The 24174-nt window shown below is 39.9% G+C and overlaps 1 protein-coding gene across 2 annotated transcripts in view; it reads right to left on the bottom strand.

The window, feature by feature from the left end:
• Nucleotides 1-24174, bottom strand: part of tyro3 (TYRO3 protein tyrosine kinase) — a 65263-nt gene that overhangs the window by 36713 nt on the left and 4376 nt on the right. For both annotated transcript variants that reach the window (XM_051919711.1, XM_028821465.2), the window contains exon 2: nt 1300-1483. In XM_051919711.1, coding sequence (XP_051775671.1) covers nt 1300-1483 — 184 coding nt within the window. The remainder of the gene's footprint in view (nt 1-1299; nt 1484-24174) is intronic.

Raw genomic sequence — 24174 nt, 5'->3', positions numbered from 1 at the left:
AGAAACAACATTCTCCACCCAACTGCTGCACTTTTTCTCATCCTCCTTATCTTTGTTCAACAGGCACACTGGAGTGGATCCAACTGGTCTTCAACAAGAGGATTCATATAGTCCAGGACCAAATTCTCAAAGTTCTTCATGAAGTGGAACATAAGACCTACTGATTGATAGTCATTACATGTACAGCCATCTGCCTTTTTTGGAGCTGTAATTATATAGAATGTTTTTCATGCAGCAGCACTTTCTGGAGCCTTAGTGTTCTGCAGTGACCTTTATTTACCTAAGCAAGGTCTGGCATCCTGTCCAGGGTTGGTACCTGCTCCCAATACTGTAAGGATAAGCTCTGTGACCCCGAATTTAATATAGTGGCTATGAGAATGTTGTGTTATTTTACATTACAAGAATAGCAGCCTGGCTATAGTGAAAGCTGTTCTCTTTAATTGGTTTGGACAGATCCAGCTTCCATGACTGGCAGTGCATCTAAGTTTTATGTCCCTGGCCTAACCACTTCCTATTTCCCAACCTGATGAATTTGTTATAAGAGAGCAAATATCTTTTGTCATTTCCAATATTTGGCAGGGGTAAGGTAACATCTAGCCATGACGTTTCCACTTCAGGTTTGGGCTAATGTCTCAGATTGCACTTGACTGTTATCTTTACAGCATAAAACAACTGGGAAGGCTCCAACTATGTAGTTAAATTGACATTAGCTTTCTTTGATCTTTTTCACCCATTTACAAAAGGGCACAAGTTCTGAACTCTATTTCCTTAATTCTTTTTGGAAGATATTATTCGCAGAGGACCAACTTTTAAATATTTTGGCCACAATTCTGGTCTTTCAGCAAGGTAGATGGATAAGACTTTATTATTATACCTTTCTTAGCATATATGCTTTGATTTCTTCAAGACTTAACTGTACATGAGAGAGAGAGTGTGTGTATGTGCAGGTGCTACACACTGAAAGTGCTGCATGACTGATGTTGCTCTGAGTAGTTGAAGGTTACTGCAGTATTCCTATATTCCAACTGAATTTAGAGGGAGAAATGTGTAACAACTTAAAACTAATCCTTAATGTAGGTTATTATTTTCAACTAAAGCATCATCAGTAAACGAAAATGTATGCCATATGTGTATACATTTGCTGGCTATACCCTAACTACACAGTTACAGACAATAGTCAAGACATAGAACAAAGTTGAGACTGGTAGAATGTAACTGCAGAAACAAATGAGACCAGCACCAAACATGGACTTGACTGACCATTCTGAACAGTTGAATTTGACCATAATGACCACATACCTGTAGAAGGTCTGCCAGTGGCCATGATCCAATGGCACGAACATCTGATCGGCACTGTGCACATGGACTCCATCCTTCATCCAAATGATATCAGGCTCTTCCAATGCTTCAACTGCGCACTCTAGCTTTACAGTGTTGCCCTGAGACACAGTCACGTTGCTGGGGTTCTTTGTGAAACGAACACCTAAATGGAAATAAGAAACAGTTCTCAGTATCATGTAAAACTAATAGTACACAATCAAAACTTACCATATTACAGGATGACACAGTAGCTGGGGGATGGGGTCTTAAGCCCCTTCATTTTTTCCCCAAAAATTCCCACCATTTCACATTTACCTATCAATGCAGTAAGCATGTGTGATCAGGATGTCGATTTGAAAGTGTTCAGTTTCAACCCATTAAGACCAATGACAGCTTCTATTATCAGTTCTAATAGCAATTGTCATTGGTCATACAGCCCTAGAACAGAGTGTGCCTATGTGATGCCTATATTGGGGATAGCCAGTCAGGTTCTGGCCTATTTTCTATGGGTGTTTTTGAAGGCCTCACCTAATACTGCTATTTTAGTGGTGCCAGAATCACAACACCTCACCACTCTGACTCAATTTTTAGTTGCTGTACAAAAAGATACAAACTTTGGCTTTAAAGAAGACAACAAATTTAATGTTTTTTTTTCATTATACACTTTTAGCAACAAAGTATACTGTTTCACCAGCCCCACTGAATGGGTGCCTTTGCATTTCTACACTGCCACTAGCACACTAGATATTTTGTCGTTACAACAGTCTGTCTTTTCCTTCAAAACAGCATTATTTAGTGAGCTTCAGAAATGTCTGGTCAATGTGGAAGTCTGGAAACAATGACTCAATTTTTTTTTTTTTTGGAATGAACACATAGAGCTTATTTTGTTACCTTTCTAGACTAGCAGCAGGTACGGAGTCAGTTTTTTGCATTGAAATTTCTTGATTTTGACTTTGCTACAAATGTATCTGGTTCTGGCTTTGTGGGGTGACGTTAGATCCTGCCTTATACCCAGTACTGCTAAGATAGGTGCCAGCGCTCTGAAAATAAATTTTTGATTAGCCAGTTTAGAAAATGGATAAATAAATGGACAGAAAACTGCAGTCTTGTCCATTACATTCTGTGAAATAATACAAAGGTTCCTTTCCCTTATTGGGATTATGAATGGTGCTTTTATAGGAGGATATATATCGTGTTACCTTTTCTGACTCCCCAATCAACTGCGCAAGGTAGTAAGCTAGAATAGCTGCAAGTCACAGCTGACTGGTTACAGCAGTGTGACCTGAAAACACATTTGATTGTGTATAAATATTTTAGAAGGCATATCATACAAAGATAAACATGGCATTAACCACAGCCTTTTTATTTATTTATTTTGGTCTTGAAAAAGCAATGCGATTTTTCCCCACTTTATAGGAATAAATCATGTACAATTTTAAAATACAAGTCATACTTGCTACAGTCCTGTGCTGAAACTCGAACCCTGGGCTGTAATGTTCTTTTGTGCCACAGAGCTGAGTTCTATCCATATAGATTACACATCCCTTTCCAGCCCAAAGAGAATGCACGTCACAGTACAGAGTGGGCTTGGGGATGACATTGCTTTTATCATTTCTAGGCACGTGTCCCACCAGCCATAGCCATGACTATTTACTCTACTGCTAATGACACAGTAGAGATTACTTAATACAGAGACCAGGAATGTTTTATCATGTGCATTATCAAGAGATGCCCCCAGCTGCATATCCTGTACCTCAACCAAAACTCATTCCATGTGTGTGTAAATGTACAACCCCAATTCCAAAAAAGTTGGGATGCTGTGTAAAATGTAAATAAAAACAGAATGCAATGAACTGCAAATCTCATAAACCCATAATTTATTCATAATAGAACAAATAAAACATCAAATGTTTAAACTGAGAAAATGTACAATTTTAAGAAACGAATAACGTCATTTTGAATTTGATGGCAGCATCACGTCTCAAAAATGTTAGGACAGGGCCAAGTTTACCACTGTGTAGCATTCCCTCTTCTTTTAACAACAGCCTGTAAACGTCTGGGAACTGAGGAGACCAATTGCTGGACTTTTAGGAGAGGAATGGTGTCCCACTGTTATCTGATATAGGATTCTAGCTGCTCAACTGTCCTCAGTGCTCTTTGTCGAATTTTTCATCCGATTTTGCGCCAAATGTTTTTAATTGGTAAAAGGAGTCGATTGCAGGCAGGCCAGTTCAGCACCCAGATTCTTCTACTACAAAGCCATGCTGTTGTAATAGATGCCGTATGAAGTTTTGCATTGTCTTGCTGAAATATGCAAGGCCTTCCTTGAAAAAGACCTCATCTAGATGGGAACATATGTTACTCTAAAACCTGAATATACCTTTCAGCATTGATAGTGCCTTACCAGATGTGCAAGCTGCCAATTCCATAGGCACTAATGCACCTCCATACCATCAGAGAGGCAGGCTTTTGAACTGAGCATTGATAACCTGGTTGGTCCCTCTCCTTTTTAGTGCAGTGGACACGGCGTCCATGTTTTCCAAAAAGAATTTCAAATTTGATTTGTCTGGCCATAGAATAGTTTACACTTCGCCTCAGTTCATTTTAAATGAGCTTTGCCAGAGACGAGATGGCAGAATTTCTGGATCATATTCACATATTGCTTCTTCTTAACATGATAGAACTTTAACCTACATTTGTGGATGGCAGGGCTAACTGTGTTCACACACAATGATTTCTGGAAGTGTTCCTAAGCCCATGCATTGATTTCCATGACAGAATCAGGCCTGTATTTAATGCAATGCCATCTGAGGGCTTGAAGATCATGGGCATCCAGTAATGATTATTGGCCTTGTACCTTGTGCACAGAGATTTCTCCAGATTCTCAGAATTGTTTGATGATATTATGCACTGTTGATGATGATATATTCAAAGTCTTCAAAATTTTACACTGAGGAACATTACTCTGAAATTGTTCCACAATTGTTAGACACAAACCTCTGCCCATCTTTACTTCTAAGAGACTCTGCCTCTCCAAGATTCTCTATTTATACCCAATCAGGTCACCAATTAACCTAATTAATTGCAAAATGTTCCTCTAGATGTTTCTTTTTAGTACCACTTAATTTTCCAGCCGTTTGTTGCTCTCGTCCCAACTTTTCTGAGACGTGTTGCTGCCATCAAATTCAAAATGAGCAAATATTTTTAACAAAATAGTAAAATGTCTCACTTTCAACATGTGATATGTTTTCTTTGTTCTATTGTGAATAAAATATGGGCTTATGAGATTTGAAAATCATTTCATTCTATTTTCTATTCACATTTTATACAGCATCCAACTGTTTTGGAATTGGGGTTGTACGTTCAAATCTTCAGAACACAAAAAAAGCCCACAAGCAACCTTTAAGAATGTTAAAAATGTAAAGAATGCCAAAATCCTGTTCAGGCTACGCAAAGTGCAGTTTATACAAAGTTGTTTGAGACCAACTAGCAGGGAACAAGCCCTATGAAAGATAATCTAGAACAGTGCACCTTAGACTTTTCATATTTCTACTTCCAAATCTTCCATTACAAGAAAATAAAACTTTAAAGACCCATGTTGCACTCATACATGTCTTTATGTCGTGGAAGACTCATCAGGGACATAACAGTAGCCCTAAAGGTGCTGTAAGAATTTATGGCACTGCACCCTCTGCTTATTTTAACCACTTTGTGAGTCCTTCAAATCTGAGCCATCACAAGACAGAAGTGGCCTCTCAAGCAAATGAACATTTAATCTCAAATAAATCTTATAACCTCCTAAAATCATTTATGAAACATGAAGTGCTGAGTGATTTAAAGCTGATGCCTTATGAGCTCAGCACTCTGAGTTTGAACTCCACAGACCATTGCTGTCATGTAGAATTTTCATTTCTCCTCATGTTCAAAATAAATCAAATTTTATTTGTGACATTAAAATTATACATACAGGACAATATGGAGTCAAATACTATGCTTGCTCAGGCTTTCCATCCACATCCCCAATTGATGGGTGGTTGGTTCGGTTTATTTGTGACTCTGCATTAGTCCTTTGTGGGTGTATGCATGAGTGGGCCCTGCAATGGACTGGTACTGTTCAGAAGTTTAGAATCAGAAATGTTCATGGTTTTTATAGAAATTGATCTCTCTAATCAAGATACCATTAAACTGATTTAAAAATACATCCAAGACATTACTAGTATTGCTAATGGATATTACTGTTTAAAAATACAGATTTCTTTATTTTTTTAATCTTATATGACTGCAAAACCCATATTCAGAAGCCAGTCCTTGTGTCCCAATGGTCAACTCCATTAGCTAATCCTTAATTAGTAATTTAAATGCTAATTGGTTATTAGAGAAACCTCTAATTGCATTAGGAGAGCTGAAACCGGCTATTCTATTCAATTAGGTTGCAAGGTATTACCACTCCTATAAGTTCACTTCTGGGTTCAAAAATGGCCAAAATGAAACAACTTTCTTAAACAGTGTGTTGTTTTGATATTATTTTATTTTCAGAATGAAGGTAATTCCATATGACAGACTGCCAAAGAAAGCTAAGATTTCAAACAAAGATGACTACTGTCTGGAGAGAATCTAAATCTAACAAGAGGAGGAAAGCAAAGATTCACAACTACATAATATAACTGGAGCAGAGTTCATAATTTGTTTCTCGCATGCCTTTCAGGTCGTCAGCTGGCTTCATCCTTAAATATACACCAAACACCAATGTCATCTGCAATAGTGAAGGGACAATTCTGGAGCGCTGGCTTTAGTGGCCGAGTTTTAATGAAAAAGCTATATCTGAAACTGGCAAATAAAATGAAACGGTTAAAATGGTGAAAAGAACGCAGACATTGGAGGGAAGGTGACTGGAAAAGCAGATTTTGATTAGCAACCTCGAGTGTTTTCTTTTTACCCAAAGTATATATAGCACATTTTTTTCTACATATCCACAGTGTGGACACTGGCAGGTTAACTCACCTCCTTGGGGTCACAGACATTTGAGTGGTGAAAACTGAGGTGGCTTGTCTATAATCTGTAGTGTGCAACACCTCAGCCACTGAACTACTCTGCTAAGGGCAAACAATTCTTGCCAATCACTACCGTAAATCAGGTGCTGATCTTAATAACAAAAACCTCCCTCTTTTTCTCTAATCTTTTCACAAAAGGTCACCCTCAAGGAATAAACACCGTTAAAGATTAGTATATATCAAAGTCTTGACAGTCCACAGCCTGATAAGCATCTCCCTTGCTCTTCCCTTCCCCCATGATTCTTTCTCCTCAGACCTTCTGATAATGGTAGTGTCTTAAACAAAGGACCGCCTCATTACTATTTTCACAAGCTTACTGGTCATCACTGCACAGCCAGAAGGCAGGAGGCCGCTATCTAGTTTAGTGTGCCTCACCAAGCACATGGCATCTATAGCAGCAGGAGACACAAACAAGCTTTTCTGGTTTCTAATTGCACAAACTGCACTCAGCAGAAGAGTTTTTCTTTTGAAAGGAGATGCATCACCAATTGGCAGAAAGGGTGTAGCAGAGGCCTGGCCCTACACAGAACATGTTGTGTTTGTCTTAACTGGAGCAAAATGACGTCTGTGTGACTGGAAAAACTTCTGCTTATTAAGAAATGAGTTTCCTCTTTGCATCTGCCAAAGGAACACGGGGTAACTACATGCATTCATTAGTTCTTTGTGGCAGACGGAGAACAGTTTACATCTCCAACAAGTCTGAGCTACTTCAAATAGAGAAAAAAAAATTAAAATTCAGAAACGCTGTAATCATTTACAAAGTGAAGCTTTGTAACACAATTTAGCAACAGGCCAACGTCTCAAAGCCACACTGAAAACTGAACGTGGCAGTTGCAGCGAGTACTCGGTCATTTGTGAAATTCTGTGTTTCATTATTTGTTGGTTTTCTGTAAGGACCACTAAAGTATATAAAAATTACCTGAACTGTTTTATAAAGAATCTTTCAAGGAGAACTATCCAGAAATGGTACACATTTTATATAGTACATCTGTTATCAGAGAGCACCTTGGACGACAGCAATAATAAAAAAGCAATACTTTTTACTGTATTTATCGAGCACCTTTCAAAGACCCACGGTATTTTAAGAAGTAAACAACCCTGATGAGATATCAGTTTTTCAGCGAAACACTCAAAGTAAAACACCCACTCAGATTATCTATTTGTGTGATAAAATGCTCTTTGCTACAGTATACAGGTCGCTGGCCCACTATCTCAGAATCTAGAGTACGAATTCCAGTCCTGATCGCTTTGCATTTAACTGTCCTCCCTGTGCCAGTATGACTATTTCTTTTATTACCCGCTTTTCTTTCCTTCCCATCCTAAAGACATGAAGGTCAGGCTGACTTGCAACTATAAACTGAACCGATTTGAGTGAGCATCGGTGTGTCCATGAAAGAGCCAAGAATGGACTGGCCTCCTGTTTAGAGTTGTTTGGATTACGTGTGGCTAAAATGGACGAATAAAGATGGCAAATGTTGTTGTTGTTCGATGTGGCATTGAGAAAAATTGACAAAGCAAACAAGAATACAAAAGAAGAGATAACAAGGTAGTCTGAGCTGTTACAACTGAAATGCCATTAATGAAGTATTTGAAAACTAGTTTATTTGAGAATAGGATTATAGTTGCTTCAAATAATTTTAAGTAGAGGAACCAAGTATGAGAAGCAAAGAACAAATATTACTTTGCATAACTTACGTAGAAACAGTAGTTTTATATTTATTTCTTAGACCCAAAAGAAAAGAGAATCAATGTAGGGACAAAGATGCTTCTCACAGGACAGTGACAAAAACACAGGTGTAAACATTCATTCTGATGTTTGAATTTTTTCTTGCATTGGGAATATTTTGGTTCAGCATGGCGAAGCAGTGGACGGTGGTGCTGCCTTTCAGATCCAGTGTCCCAGATTTGAATACTGTGCCCAGTTGCTGTCCGTGCAGAGTCTGCACATTTTTTCATGGGTACTGCAGTTTTCCTTTATCTCAAAGATGTACATGTTCAGGCTATATCACATCGCATGACTTTTCCAGCAATTTTCAGTTGTAGCCTTCATTTACATAATCTTAGTGAGTTGGGGGCAGTCAGAGGCTTATTTCCATAAAGCCGAGCAAATAATAATGCACAGTCTGTGACTCATTCGACTGAGTATAAGACTCACTCCAATAAAATCAAACAGTTGTAGGGGAGGACACTGTGTGAATGAGAGTTGGTAACAAGTGATGTTCATCCAGAAATTCAATGCATAGAAGTTAGTGATGAGGAACAGGAAATACAAGGGCTTTGGACCACACAAACAAAAGAGAGGCTCGTCTGTGTGATGTCTCATGTTCAACGTTCCATAACAGAATGGAAAAAAAAAAAGTTTCTCTCTGTTGAACTTGCTGCGGCTATTGAGCATTTGTGCAGTGCCAGCATCATCAGCAGCACGCTATTGGCTGTCAGAAAAAAAGCTGAGCAGGACTGTGCTGGAAGGTCAACACTCAGCCGGGAAACATGTCATGGGCAGTGGTCTTCCATCATTTAAACTGACTTGGTCCAGCAACAACATGAATAACTGGGGTCATCAAATCTGACATAACCCACAATTAGAAGTCGCGTAATGTGATATCGGCTTTAGGTAACTCTAAACTGGTCTCAGTGTGAGCGACTGAGTGAGTGAGCGAGCGAGCGAGTGTGAGCGTGTGCCTTGCCCAAGGCATTTCCTACCTGGAACTCTGTGTTTGGCTCTGGCTCCCTGTAAATAAGAACTGTATTAAGTGAGTTTGAGAATGTTAAGTACTGCATGTATTTCAATCTTCTTCACTGTGGCTGTGTTCCTATTCCATTCTTCAGGCACAACTGTACTAATCCCAAACAACCCATACAGCCATTTAGCCTGTTCACCTGCCTCCTGTAGTGTTCATTTGCTGATTACCTCTCTACACTGAGGCCTTTGTAAGAAAGGACACTTCCAGGACATTTTACAAGCAAACAAACTCAAACGTGTGCACACGGAAATCAATTCTCTAATTCTCATTCTATGTTATGTAGCTTAAAAATGATAAAAATGTAGAAACAGAAGATGAAAGTCAATAATGTAAACATAATGAAGAATCAATATTTGATTTATTTAATAGACTAATGGACAGTTAAGTATCATTTTTCTTATTGAGTTCCTTTCAGGAACTATGGCAAATTAAATCAGTCTTGAACTGTAAAGTATCTGAATTTCACAAATCATTTGCTCTATCAAGGTCTGCAGTACATATATGTAAAGGGACAAAGAATAAAGACCTCCCAAAAAAGTGTGCTGTAGATATCTGAATTTCAAGTGCAATTATAATACCACTGCCCCAAATGTTTGCTGGCATATTATTGGTAAAGTGTTTACTGTATCTGTGATAAAATGTTTGCAGTGTATGTTAATTTCCACAATATTTTATAATTAGAGGAACAGTAATATGTACCATGTTTCATTCCAGTAGATTCCAGCCTCCTCTTCCTTACACTCTGCTCATCTCTTGTACACACTTGCAAACCTCAACCATTCACTGTTAACTTAAAGCCACCATGAAAGCACATTAGTGCAACTCTCATATAATGCATAGGCTGACAATGAGAATGTAGAAGTTCTTTCATAATAAAATAGTCATAGTAACACTATCTTTTTATTCAGATCAGCATTATTTGCTTCAGAAAAAAAAAAGTATTTTCTAATTTGACAAGTCTTTGAATATTTGTTGCATATTCATTTGTTGATTGTTATTAAGGTATCTACCATGGTATCTTGACCACATTAGATGAATACACAAAACAATTTCCTTTTCCAAGTGCCAAAGTTTTCAAATTTAGAAAACATGCATTCTGTATTTCTAAGGTATGTTTTTGACAACAAAGAAACTTGATTTGTATGTAATAACAGCAAAATATATTTGATTATCATGAAGGACTGTGTATAACTGCACAAACCAACATACTGCAGAACCTCTACAGGAAACAGAAAATACTGGAGAACATGTTAGCAAATTATAACTTTCCTGATGCATGTTGCTTCACCTCATAAACCCTTCAGACAATACACAACGACAGAGTCAATAATTATCACACTATTGGAATGCATGATTTTTGTTTATCATAATAGCGAGTGAGAACAAAATATAAATTCTTTGTGAGAATTTGTGAAGTAACACTCCTCTGGTCATGGGTGAATTCAATGCAACCACCAGCACTTACAGGACTGCCTATGAGGACTGCGTCAGTCCCCATGGGTCTGGTGACCGTGGTGAAAGTGGCTCCATGTTCCTTGACATTGCAAAACGTAAGGGGCTGTGAATCGCTGGAGTCTGGTTCTAGCATCCTGAGCCATATCGTTGGACTTGGTACTCCAATACTGCTATCGCCATGAAGGAGATTGATCACATCCTTGTGGGCAGACGCTGGAGGCTCCTACAGAACTGCAGGGTCTACAAAAGTGCCCAGTTTGTGAATTCTAACCAGACTTCTTGTTGCTACTCTGATGATCCAGCTTAGATCCAGTAGGCTACCACTTACTAGGAGAATGAGGCTGGAGCTGGCTGGACTCCAATATCAGGCTGTTTCTAACAGGTTTTCAAGCAGTTTGTGTGAGGAACTTGCAGACTTGGGTGTGACTGCTAATATGATGTGGGAGACCTTCCGTGAGAAGACCCTGAAGGTAGCTAAGGGTTGCGTTGGTGTTACCAGAAGGAGGTATTTCATCTCGCAGGGCAACCTGGATATCATCAAGAGGAATCGCAGCGCACGGCTTGACGGCAACTCCGGTTTGTACCGGGAACCAAGAAGAACGGCTGCGAGAGCTCTGAGAGCAGATAAGGATGCGTTTTTTTAGAGGAATCTGTGAGTACTGTAAGTGACACACCATCTATGGTCTAGCGACCCACATCCTGCTTACAGAAGAATCGAAGCATTACGCACATCTGAATCTGTTCCTCGGAGAGTCACAGACAGGGCAGGTGATGGCCCGGTCCTTACGGATGACACTGCAGTTGTGACCCGCTGGGCTGGCTACTTTGTGCAACTGTTTAAAGCTGATCATCCAGCGAGGATGTTGGACATCTCTGGGTCCACAGTTCTGTTCTTGAGGCTGACCCTCAAATTAGCTGTCAACCACCCAATCTCACTGAGATTGCAGAGTTGGCGAGTCAGCAGAGGGTGGGGAAGACTGCGGGGATCTGAGTATCTGGCGTAAACTTCTCCAGGCTGGTGGTATGGTTGTCCTCCTGGCATTGCAAGCAATCTTTGCTTCCATTTAGGAGATGGGCATCATCCCAACGCACTTGGTGCCAGGTAAGGTCCTAGGAACCATGATCACTTGCTCACCTACCAGTGACCAGAGAAGTCTGGTTTAACCCCTAAGAGGTTTACCGTCAACCACATTCTGGCACTGAGGATTCTCATCAAGTGCAAATGTCAATATCGGCAGAGTTTCTTTGCAGCCTTTGTCGATTTCCAAAAAGCGTTCGACTGCCTGATAGAGCTGCCCTGTGTGACACCAGAGATTTTACAGGACCCCCCGGAAGTTGCTGGATATCGTGCCCGGTCTATATACTGGTACTGTGAGTGCTGTGCGGAGTGGAGGCAGAATCTCCAACTTTTTCCCAGTTGATAGCAGGGGTCTGCAGCTATGGGGCATCTGTTGGTGAAGAGAGATTCACAAATTTTGACTCTGCTGACAATGCTGTGATCTTCGCTGAGTAAATAGAGGCTGTGATCAGGGCTCTGGAGAGACTAAGTGAGGAGTAATAGAGTCTGGGCTTACGAGTGTCCTGGCTAAAAAACAAGATCCGGGCCTTTAATGACCTCTTGGGCATAGCTATCAGCCGTGCATCTGTCTGTAGAAAGAATGTCAACCTCTTTAAGAGGTTTACTTACCTCGGCAGCAACATTAATGTCTCTGCTGACTCACCCTATGAAGTCAGTAGGCAGATCGAGAAGTCATGGTGGGAGGGTGGGAATGGACCACGTGTTGCCAACCAGAATCCGGAGCTGTTTAATTGTGTGGTGGGTGTGGCAACACGCTGTACCAGTGCATTTTCCCCAAGCTAACCAGAACTGAGAATCTGACAAAATTTTGTCTGATCAGTGTATCAGTTATACTGTAAGAGAAATAAAACAGCTACTGTATTTATTAACACAATCAGAAGTGGGCTTGTCTCTAAAGGCTGATGTATACTTCTGTGTGAAGCCTACAGCATCCAGGCCACCTATGGCACAGCCTGGGGCACACCTCCTCAAATATGACTAGGTTGCGCATTAACGCAAATCCCATACAGACACCCCATTTAGCTCTGACTGGCCAGTTAGTTAACTTTGTGTTTCCTGAAATTAGTTTTCATTCGGCTTCTGGTCTGGAAGTCGACGAGTGTATGAAAAAGTGGAAAAATGTGATGGACAAATACAGAAAGTTCACCTACAGAAGACAACACGGCAAAAGGAGTGGTGAATCTGGAGGATAAAACCTGCCTGCAGTTTTAAGGATCATTCACTTTTCTTGTATGCTACAAAAAACGGCAATTAACATTTAGGCAAGTGCATGCGACACAGAAGTATAAACTGCTTTTGATGGCATATCACACACTGTAGTTTATGCACATACTGCAGCTACGGCATAGTCTAGGCACTAAAATTACCCTTAAGTGGGAAGTGTCTTGAAATTACATGAGATGCAAACCCCCCCATTTCTATGATGGGAAAGTCAAGTGGAAATTTCATGGTTTTCAAGGAAGCATGGACCCCTAAAAGCCAAACTAACTAATTGATTTAATATTTTTCAGTACTAGACAGAAAACTGCAGGATTGTGTCTCTCAGTCTTACAGCCAAGTTACAATTGTTGGTCCTTCTGCCATAGATATGGGCTTTCCATCTCTTTCACTATTACTGCATTAAATGACCCCTGGGTCACATTTATAATTGACTTTTGTTGAAATGCAGAATCATTCTGACCTATTTTAAAGGGTTCAGCGCCAGACTGTTTTGTGTCTGCCAACAGGCCAGTTGTAGGACAGTCTAATAGCATACAAGGCAAAAAATAAAATAAAAAAAAACAAAACAAAAATGCAGTCATAACCTGCTTTGATAATAATCAAGTCTGGAAAATATTTCATTTAGACATTTTCAATCAGTAGCACATGTTTAAGTTAGAAATAAAAATAAACAGAACTGGGCTTAAGACACTTTTTTTAAGCTACATTTTTTGCAAACAGACAAGGGAAAAGAACAGGCTTAATACACAGAATACCTAATCGAAAAACAGGAAAATCTTTCTGAAGAATTGGATGGCTGCAAGGATGCCAGCTGACACAGCAAGAAGCAGCAAGAGACAGCAGTCTGAATAAGAAAGGCCTTTAAATAAACAGGAGATAAGGTCCTTAAAACAAGAATATTATCTCTTACTATTGAGCAAAACCTTTAACTTGTATTTAAATGCAACGATTTGGCTACTGCCTGGATGATTCTGAAAAACGTCATATTTCTCTCTGCTGTGAAAAAGGTACAATTTAATTAAAAATAAAAATGCATCAAATTACACAATAAAAACATGTTCAGGTTGCACGGCAGTTACTGCCACAGGGTCACCACTCCAACACACTACAGTATGTTCAAATCCTACTCCATTCACGGTCGAGTGGAGTCTGCTTACACCTTCTTCTTGTGTCTCTTATGCGTTCTTCTACTTCTTTTTTAAAGGCATGCGGGTTAGGCTGGCTGGCAATTCTAACCTGGCCGAGTGCGCAAGAGTGGGTGTGTGTGAGGGTCTAGAGTTGGTTCCCACCTTTCCTTTAATGTTGACGATGTAAACTCTGGCTCACCAAGACCCTAATTAAACAAGAGTAATAACGCAGGGAAGGGTCTAAGAGAAAAACATTTATCAAATAAATCTAAAAAAAAATCTAAAAAAAAAGTTTTGTCTGAACTTGGACATAAATATATATATATATATATATATATATATATATATATATATATATATATATATATATATATATGTATGTATGTATATTTTTATTTCTTACTCTGGAGAACCCAGTGAAAAAGTACAGACTCCTTAAGTCAGTTTCCTCTCAATTTAAAGTTTGGCCTCAACTTTTAATTTATTTTCATTTTAGTACTATATAAGAAAAGCAACACATGATGAAAACATTTCAAAAGTATTTTAGAAAATGGAAGAACAGGTGGACAGCTACTGCCAGAGCACTAGGGTGCCAGAATTGTTTTGGTGCCTAAAATCCTTAATTCATTCATTTCTAAACTTCTTATTCTAACTGTGGTCAGGGCATCCATCCACCACAGGACTCCCTCACTCTCACCGTGCCAATTGTATGCTTATAATCAAGTCAACTTGCATGTTTTTGGGGTGATACATACAATATAAATGTATTTATGCATAATAAAATGTACAGTAAGTACAATTTCTATAAAAGTGTAAATTTGGCAACAGCAGAAATTACTGAAGGTAAATGACAAAAGATTAACAGGATAAACAAAAGTTAAAAACAATTGAACTGCACATCAAGTGCACTTTGAAATACATTTTAGGGGCAACAACTTTCATAATGTGCAAAGGAATAGTAATGTTATGAAGCTTCTATGTGAAAAATAAATAATCAGAAAGAAGAACCTACATTATACAATAGCTTCAAAGCTTTATATAAAGCACTGTTTGTTTGCTCTTTCTGCACAAGCTCATTTTTCAGGCCACAGACTCGAAAATCTGGCACACGGGTACATCTCACAATAAAATGCCACAATCTGTTAAAAGAGAAACAACCCCATGGAAGTTGAAATGGATGTATGATAGTTAGTAGAATTGCTTTTCAAGCAGAAAACTCTGATTTAATTCCCACCTATTATATTTAATATTTTCTTTAATTAATCATTGTCCTCATAATTTTTGTTATGGCCCCAAGCTGCCTGGTGTGGCGTCATAGTGTCTCTGGAGTTGTTTTATTGCAATCTGTGGTCACTAAGGTAACCACCTAACGTTACACCATTATCACAACTGCTCCAGCCCTGTTTCTCTGTCGTATTTGAAGCTGTACTCTACTAAAGGCCCATGTCACTCTGTATGACTTTTCCAGTGATGTTCAGTCATAGACTTCATTTACATAATCTTAACAAGACAGAGGCAGTTGGGGTGTGTGACATACCTAGGGACATACGTTCAGTTTTGTTTTAAGCGATGGTGTGGGCTCTGGGTGTATGAAAGCTGACAATCAAAGGGTGCACACCAGTAAGTACAATGCATGTACTGCAGTGATAAGAATGGAATAAGGAACATGGGTGTTTTGGATATCACAAACAGAAGAGAGGCTCGTCTCTCTCCAATTTTTGTGTTTTGCATTTCACAATAGAGCGGAAAAAATATGAGAAAAAGAGACAGACTACAGCTGAACTTGCTGTACCTGTAAAGTCTTCAAACGGGCACTGGCTCCGTAAAGCCTGGTTTATACTTACTGCGTGAAGCCCGTGAGTAGACCGCACCACAAAGTGCAAAAGTGCGGAGGCCCTTTCAATCAGCACATTGATATTCTCCTGTCAATAAGTGACAGTGTTTGGTCAGTGTAATGTCACAGCAAAGGATGAGAGACAGTGCTGATGGAAGAATAGTTGAGACTGCTATTAATGACTTTAAGAGGAAGACAAGGAGAAGGTGGAGCGCCAGGAAGTGGTGAAGGATGGGCAAGCGTAATATTCTTGTGAGTGGGGGACCTACATAATGAGTAGATGCGTTTCAAACGTTTTGGCAAATCTTCCTTGTGTTTTGATGATCTGTTACTTATCCCTTTGTTCATCATTCTGGCACCTATGTAAACCCCCTCTCCTTTGAATTCACCATTTTGCATACATGACCGCTGAGCTGTGTAGTTAGAAAAAAAATCAGTGCGCAAGGACATGTCTCCAAATCTGACATACTGGCGTGTCAAGTATAAAAAAGAAATCAGGCAGCTATCAGATAAAGGGGCAAGCTCACAATGCATTTGAAATGTGAAACTGTGCTGGAAAGTCACTAGGCCGTCATCTAATCTGACATCCTTTAAAATTTCTACTAGTATAATTGTACATTGCAACTGCAGTTATCAAGTTTTACATCCGTTCTACACAAACAGCTCAAACGTGCCCTTCCAATGCATGCTTAACACTTTGCACAATCTCCCCTGTCATTGGGGGTTTTCTTCCCAAATCACGAAAGCGTGCATAAGAGACTCAATACAGTCCATAATGAGTGAGTTTCTCGTGCAACAGACAGACCCCCCCCCTTCAGTTCTATTTCTTGCATTAGGTGCATTAGGCGGCTGAAATAAGTGCATCAGAAAATGGAAAGATGGGGGGAAACATTGCAGGAGTGTGGATGGCTGTGTCCAAGTAGGTAAGCAGACCAAGCACCTCACCAGGGCTACACAGTTTCCTTACTGTGCTTAGGAAGACCAAGAATAAAGATAACTTTATTGTTTTACTGGCTGTTCATGTCACAATAATGACCCTATAAACCTATTTGGCATTGCCATTACTACCATCACTTTCTTATTGCTTTTCTACTAATAAAGTCCTAATTCATAATTACTACAGGGATTGTCAACAAGCAATATATTACATAGTGGCCCCATTATACCTAACGTCAACGTGCATTTTGGGTGATCTGAGCACGATCAGATAGCACTTGACCAAAGTAAATGCCAGGTGTAAATACACTTGTGGTTAGATTACAAGGAATACATCTTGCCTGAAGAAGGGGCCTGAGTTGCTTCAAAAGCTTGTAATCTTTTTAGTTAACCAATAAAAGGTGTCATTTTGCTTGACTTCACATTGCATCCATAATGGCTAACACGGTACACAACACTACTACTAATGGGATCACTCAGGTGACATTTTTAGACGGTGTGAAACAGACAGTGACCAGGCTGAACACAAGTGTAAACGCAAATGCATTTTTTTCCATATACAACAACCACAGAAGTGGTTTTGAACTTTGCGTGGTGAAGACGCCACTGGATTCCTATCTAGACATACTGAAGACACATATTAATGTCAGGTGTAAAAGTCGTCTTCTTCTTTTGGCTGCTCCCGTTACGGGTTGCCACAGCGGATCATCTTCTTCCATATCTTTCTGTCTCTGCATCTTGTTCTGTTACCTCCATCACCTGCATGTACTCTCTCACCACATCCATAAACCTTCTCTTAGGTCTTCCTCTTTTCCTCTTCCCTGGCAGCTCAATCCTTAGCATCCCTCTCCCAATATACTACACATCTCTCCTCTGCGCATGTCCAAACCAACGCAATCTCGCCTCTCTGACGTTGTCTTCTAGCCATCCAACTTGAGGTGACCTTCTATTGTACTCAATTCTAATCCTGTCCATCCTCGTCACACCCAGTGCAAATCTTAGCAATATGCGGACAACAACACAAATTTCCAATGTCAGGTGTAAAAGTAATTCATCTAAATTATATTTGGATACAATCTAGATACAGAACATACGTTTGTTTAGGTGGATAGCAGGAATCATACTCAAAGACCACGTCACATTGGACGACTTTCCTTGCAACTTTCAGTTGTCATTTTGATTTATGTAATCTGAACAAGTCAGTCAGCGTCGTGCTCCAGTGAATCCCATTGCCTAATGTGACATGCCCAGTGACTTGCTCGGAGAAAATCAAACGGGTTTTATTTTGTGTTTAGTTAAAGGGGTGGGCTCTGTGTGCATGAGAGCTGACAACCAATCGCTTTTTTTTTTTTTATATAAACATAATCTTAGCAAGTCAGGGGCAGTCATGACATGCTCCCGTGACAGGCAGTTGTGTTATGTGACATACCCAGCGACCCACCATGACAAAATCATACAGGTTTTAAATCATGGTGTGGGCTCTGTGTGTATGACAGCTACTGCTGTGTTCACGTGCTCTCTGACTGTGGTGACGTTTTACCTTCCCTCTTCAGTGTGTTCACGTCGGTTTCTGGTCAGACTATTCAGCAAATTGTGAGATCTCTTATTTGGTCTGCCAGAAAAGGGCGATCTTTATATATAATACGTTGTTTGTTTGTCTGTACGGGATTTTAAATCGCCTGTAGCTCGCAAACCGTTTGAACTATTGACCTGAAATTTGGTACGCATATACTACCTGACGTCTACTATCTGCTTTCAGGGTGATGATTGACCTCCAAGGTTATTCCTCTTTTTATTTTATTGTAGAATCAACTCTCGGCAGCAGCCAGCAGGGCGGCCATGCGGCGCTTGCTTATGGGCACCGTCCTCATCCCTACCACCTTTGCCGTCACTTCCCCTACTTCTTCATATCTTAAATCATTCTTGAGGCAGATTAAAGATTTAAGTGCCAGCCTAAGTGAAAAATTAAGGAAAATGTACTAAGTAATTGCAACACAAACACTGAATTAATCAGTTTTAACACAAAAACATACCCACGGAAGAAGAGAAGAAGCGGGTTGCTAGGGTGGAGAAAACAAGAGCTGCTCAGGAAGACGCAAGCGCATCAACCACTGAGCAAACGAATGATAAACATACAGAGAAAGAGGATGAAAACTAAGTCAAGTGTACTCACTGCACGCCATTGTGCAGTGCGTTGTTACTGGTGACAAAATAAATGGCCTTTATTATGGAAATAGAACAAAATAAACATATTGCAAATGCATTTTACACAAATAAACAAAAATGTAATTTCAGGGTGACCAGGTTATAGGTTTTATTTTAAAAAATGGGGTAGGAGAAAGATCAGCATTGTGTCACAACTCGGACAATTCAGGTAGCTTTGTTTTGTCTAAATTGTCCAACTTGTAATTCCGAGATCATCGAGTGTTCACGTGTCATTCCTGACTCCACAACTCTCGTCTGTCCAAGAACAGAAGAGTGCAGCATGACAGATGATGAATGTTCACCAGGGGTACACACATGTTTGGGACTTCACTAAGAGAAGAGAAGCTAAGCTCACCACCTTTCTGAGTGTCTTATGTTTTATGTACATTACAGACCAGAACAGGAAAAAAAGACAAAAAAACAAAAAAATTGCGGCTGAACTCACCGTAGGTGTTAACCCTTCATACAGGGTTGAGTCCTTAGACAGAACGCCATCAGCTATCAGAACAAAGGCCAAACAGGACCATATTGGAAAATGTGACAAGGCCATTGACTTTGAGTCGTTTAAACTGACATGGTCCGGCAACAAGTAACTGGGGTCATCAAATCTGACATACCCCCACAACTAGAAGTCACGTAATGTGATATCGGCTTTAGGTAACTCTAAACTGGTCTCAGTGTGAGCGACTGAGCGAGTGAGTGAGTGAGCGAGTGTGAGCGTGTGCCTTGCCCAAGGCATTTCCTACCTGGAACTCTGTGTTTGGCTCTGGCTCCCTGTAAATAAGAACTGTATTAAATGAGTTTGAGAATGTTAAGTACTGCATGTATTGCAATCTTCTTCACTGTGGCTGTGTTCCTATTCCATTCTTCAGGCACAACAACCCAAACAACCCATACAGCCATTTAGCCTGTTCACCTGCCTCCTGTAGTGTTCATTTGCTGATTACCTCTCTACACTGAGGTCTTTGTAAGAAAGGACACTTCCAGGACATTTTACAAGCAAACAAACTTAAACGTGTGCACACGGAAATCAATTCTCTAATTCTCATTCTATTTTATCTAGCTTAAATGATAAAAATGTAGAAATGGAAGATGAAAGTCAATAATGTAGACATAATGAAGAATCAATATTTCATTTATTTAATAGACTAATGGACAGTTAAGGATCTATTTTTCTTATTGAGTTCCTTTCAGAAACTATGGCAAATTAAGTCAGGACAATTTAGTGTCTTTTCAACAAAAATACCAATTCCAAACTTTTTTTTTTCTTTAAATCTATATATATATCTATATCTATATATATATTATATATCTATCTATCTATATCTTTATATATATATATATATATATATATATATATATATATATATATATATATATATAAAAGCCAAATACCACTGACTCGCTCATCACAAAATCTCCTGAACCATGCGGACTTGGGACTTAAAATTTGGAATTTAGGTTACCCTAGGCCCATAGGTGCTTGCCTAGAAACAGTTTTAAAAAATTTGTTGTCCATGTGTAAAATTTCTTACAGTTTTTTAGACCCATTTGTACGTCTGTCCGCTTTTCACGAGAGAACTACTTAACGGATTTAGATTGTTTTTTTCTATAATTTGCTTGAACATTCCGGTTGATTTTGGGACGTCTCTCATTGCGCTAAGAATCATAGTTCGCTTGCAGGAGCGATAGATTAGCACTAATCTGAGACAGAGGCTGCGGGCCGAGGGGAGGGGGAAGCATGACGTCAGCAGCAGAGAGCCGGGTGGGGTCCTCCTCGCTGTCCTGTTTCAGTAATACGCGGGTGAAGCCGAGGGGGGCGGCTACTCCAATATACGTCTAAAAACGCTCTTACCTCTTAGTTTACACTTGAGTTTGTAGATGATAACAGAGTATAAGTATAGAAATTAAAGATCTTAAACTTTTACAAATTAAGAGAGTCATAAAGGTCATTAACTCCTTAAATGAAGGAAACTTTCAATTTATTATATCTATTAGTTAGATAGACAGCTTGATAGGAAAGGCACTATACAATAGATAGATACACAGAATATACAGTTTCTACTCCATACTTTACATACTCCAGTGGATCGTCACCTTAAATAAATTAAGTGGATTTAAAAAATGACCTCTTGGGCACGGCCACCAGCAGTGCATCTGTCTGCGGAGAGAGTGTTGACCTCATCGAGAGGTTTACTTACCTTGGCAGTGACATTCATGTCTCAGGTGACTCTTCTTATGAAGTCAGTAGACGGACTGGGAGAGCTTGGGGGTCATGAGGTCACTGGAAAGGGGTGTGTGGCGCTCCTGATATCTATGCAAACGGACGAAGGTCTATGTCTTTAGAGTCTTGCTGCTTCCTGTCTTGCTATACGGTTGTGAGACATGGACACTATCCAGTGACCCGAGACGAAGACTGAACTCCTTTGGTACTGTGTCTCTCCAGAGAATCCTTGGGTACCATTGGTTTGACTTTGTGTCGAATGAGCGGTTGCTCATGGAGTCCCAAATGACACATTACCTGCACATTACCTGCATCAGTTACGTCAGTTATGGCACTACAGCCATGTGGCGCGTTCCCCCGAGGGTGATCCGGCTTGTAAGATCCTCACTGTTGGGGACCTGAGTGGCTGGACCAGGCCAAGGGGTCGCCCACATAACACCTGGCTGCCACAGATAGAGGGTCATTTCTGGAAAGTTGGACTGGACCGCGTGTCTGCCCCCGGTGCCCACTGGGATCCTGAACTGTTTCATTGTGTGGTGAGTGTGGCAACACCCTGTACCAGTGCATGCTCCCCAACCTGACCTGATTCATAAATGTGTGTATTCTAATGATTTAATCGAGGATTCCTTCAACTAACTAAACTCATGTTTCTTCTGTGGGTACGTAAAAAAAAATGAACTTTTAATAGGATGAAAATTTGACTTGCAGTTTTTAAAGGGACATACACGATGAAGGCACCCCTGACCACGACTGATCACTTTGGGAGTGACGTCTGCCTCTCTGTGAGGCAATGGACACACGGTGAAAAAATGAAGAAAAAAAAAGCGAATTGCTCAACAGAAATGACACTTGTGACAGACATACAGACAAATGAGAAAGTCACGCTAAAGATTTACATTTATTTATTTGCCCGACACTCTTACATTTCTTTTGTTTTTCCAATTTGAGTGCAGGCAGGTGAAGTGACTTGCTCGGGGTCACACAGTGTCAGTGGTGGGATTTGAAGGGTTTGAAGTCCAAAGCCTTAACCACAGTGCCACACTGCCCGAGACAGACAGATAGATATACAAAAATATGAAAGGCGCTATATACAATATACGGTATAAAAGATGGATGGATGGATGGGTCGATCTTTATGTATAAGGGGGAAGTTTAGCTTTGTGCAGAAACCCATCAAATATTTTAACAACCACTCCTCACAAATTCACACAAGAATTACATACACGAAGAAAACTTCTAGCTTGTTTAAAAGAAAGCAAATAGTCAGATCCCACCACACTGCAAGCCTGCTGATTTACACCAAATCGCTCGAGTAGATCTTCAGTTTTTGCCTCACCATGTCCTACCTGCGGCATAAATATAAAACGAGGATATGCAATACAGTACACTTTTTTTTCAGCACGCTATCATTTTTCTAATTCATTAGACATAATACAATACTAGCGTGGCTGTAACTAACATTTTCTAGAAGGTCCGCCTTATGTCGAGAATGCCATATGCTGGTCTCATCAGATTTCTTTGATAAATGAATTTGGCCTTCCATTATGTCAAAGTCGGCCGTTGTCGTCCCGTAATTGTTAACTTTGTACCGTCTTACTATCCGCTCAGTCTTACTGCGTCAATTAATTTTTTCGGTGAAGTCTTGGACTAAATAAAGAATAACGTACTGCATTAAGCGGGTTCGGTGAATCGTGGATGAACTAATGCTATGGTGTCCCGGTGCCTTCTTGTGTTTCTTTACTTTTATGTTTGTTTCCCCTTAAAGTCATCGTTAAGTTCCCCGGCTAGTTTGTACTAAACTCCCCAAAACGCCGACTATTAAACCAGCGTGTTCGCATTCAACGAGACAGAAAGCAGAATCTCATCACCTCCATCGCACGCAGAACGCAACACCACGCGAAATCTGCAATCGGCAAACTGAGGCGACTACTATGAGGGGCCAAACAGGCCAAAAATCATATATTTTTGTACGTAAAGTATTGGTTTACGCATGAACATTATTGGTTTATGGATGATTACTATCGGTTTGCGTGCATACTTAATTGGTTTGCGTGCAAACAATACTGGTTTCCTTCATATGAACCATATTGGTTCGTGTCCGTATATTATCGGTTTGTGCGTGAACTATATCCGTTTGTATATGCATAGCACTGGTTTGCATATGAACTATATTGAATTGAACTTTATTACTGGTTCACGTGCGTTTGCTATCGGTTTGTGAGGGAATTGCATTGGTTTGCGTGCGTATGCAATCGGTTTGCGTATCAACTATATTGGTTTGTGTTCGTATACTACTGGTTTGCTTACGTATAGCACTGGTTTTTCATATGCACTATACTGGTTTCACGTGGGTAATATATCAGTTTCGCATATGAACGCTATTGGTTTTGTGTATGTACTACATTGAGTCCTTGTCAGTCTTCTACCGGTTTTATGTGTGCGTACTATGCCGGCTTTGTGAAAGTAACATGCTGGATTTATGTGTGCACTATATCGGTTTTGCGTATGAAACATACTGGTTTGCAAACGCACACTATCGGAATGTTGTGTATGAACTATATCGGTTCTGCGTGCGAACTATATTGGTTGTTCACGTGATCTTCAGTGGAAATGGGCGGGGCAAGAAACAGGAACTCAGGGGCCGGTAGTGTCATGGAGCGTGTAGAGAAGCTGACAGGAGACAGATCTGGGCTTACTTTAAACAGCGCCGTATTTTTTTCCACACGATAGGTTTGGGAAAGGACTTAGTGGTAATTATTACTATTTAATAGAATCAGCCATTAAGTGTGTAATGAACACAAAGCTGAAGTTAAGTACGTATTTGGTCCTCTTTTTATTCACTTCCAGCTACATGCTCGCTTGCAACCCGCGACTGTACTTTTTCACACAGCTTTTGCAAACTAGTTACTTATTCTAAAGGCAAAATATTCTACATTTACGACTGACGCCTTTATCCAGTATAACATTTAGTTACTACTG

The sequence above is a fragment of the Erpetoichthys calabaricus genome, chromosome 16, assembly GCF_900747795.2.
Source record: "Erpetoichthys calabaricus chromosome 16, fErpCal1.3, whole genome shotgun sequence".
NCBI lineage: Eukaryota > Metazoa > Chordata > Cladistia > Polypteriformes > Polypteridae > Erpetoichthys > Erpetoichthys calabaricus.
This window is presented reverse-complemented; position numbering and strand designations above follow the sequence as displayed.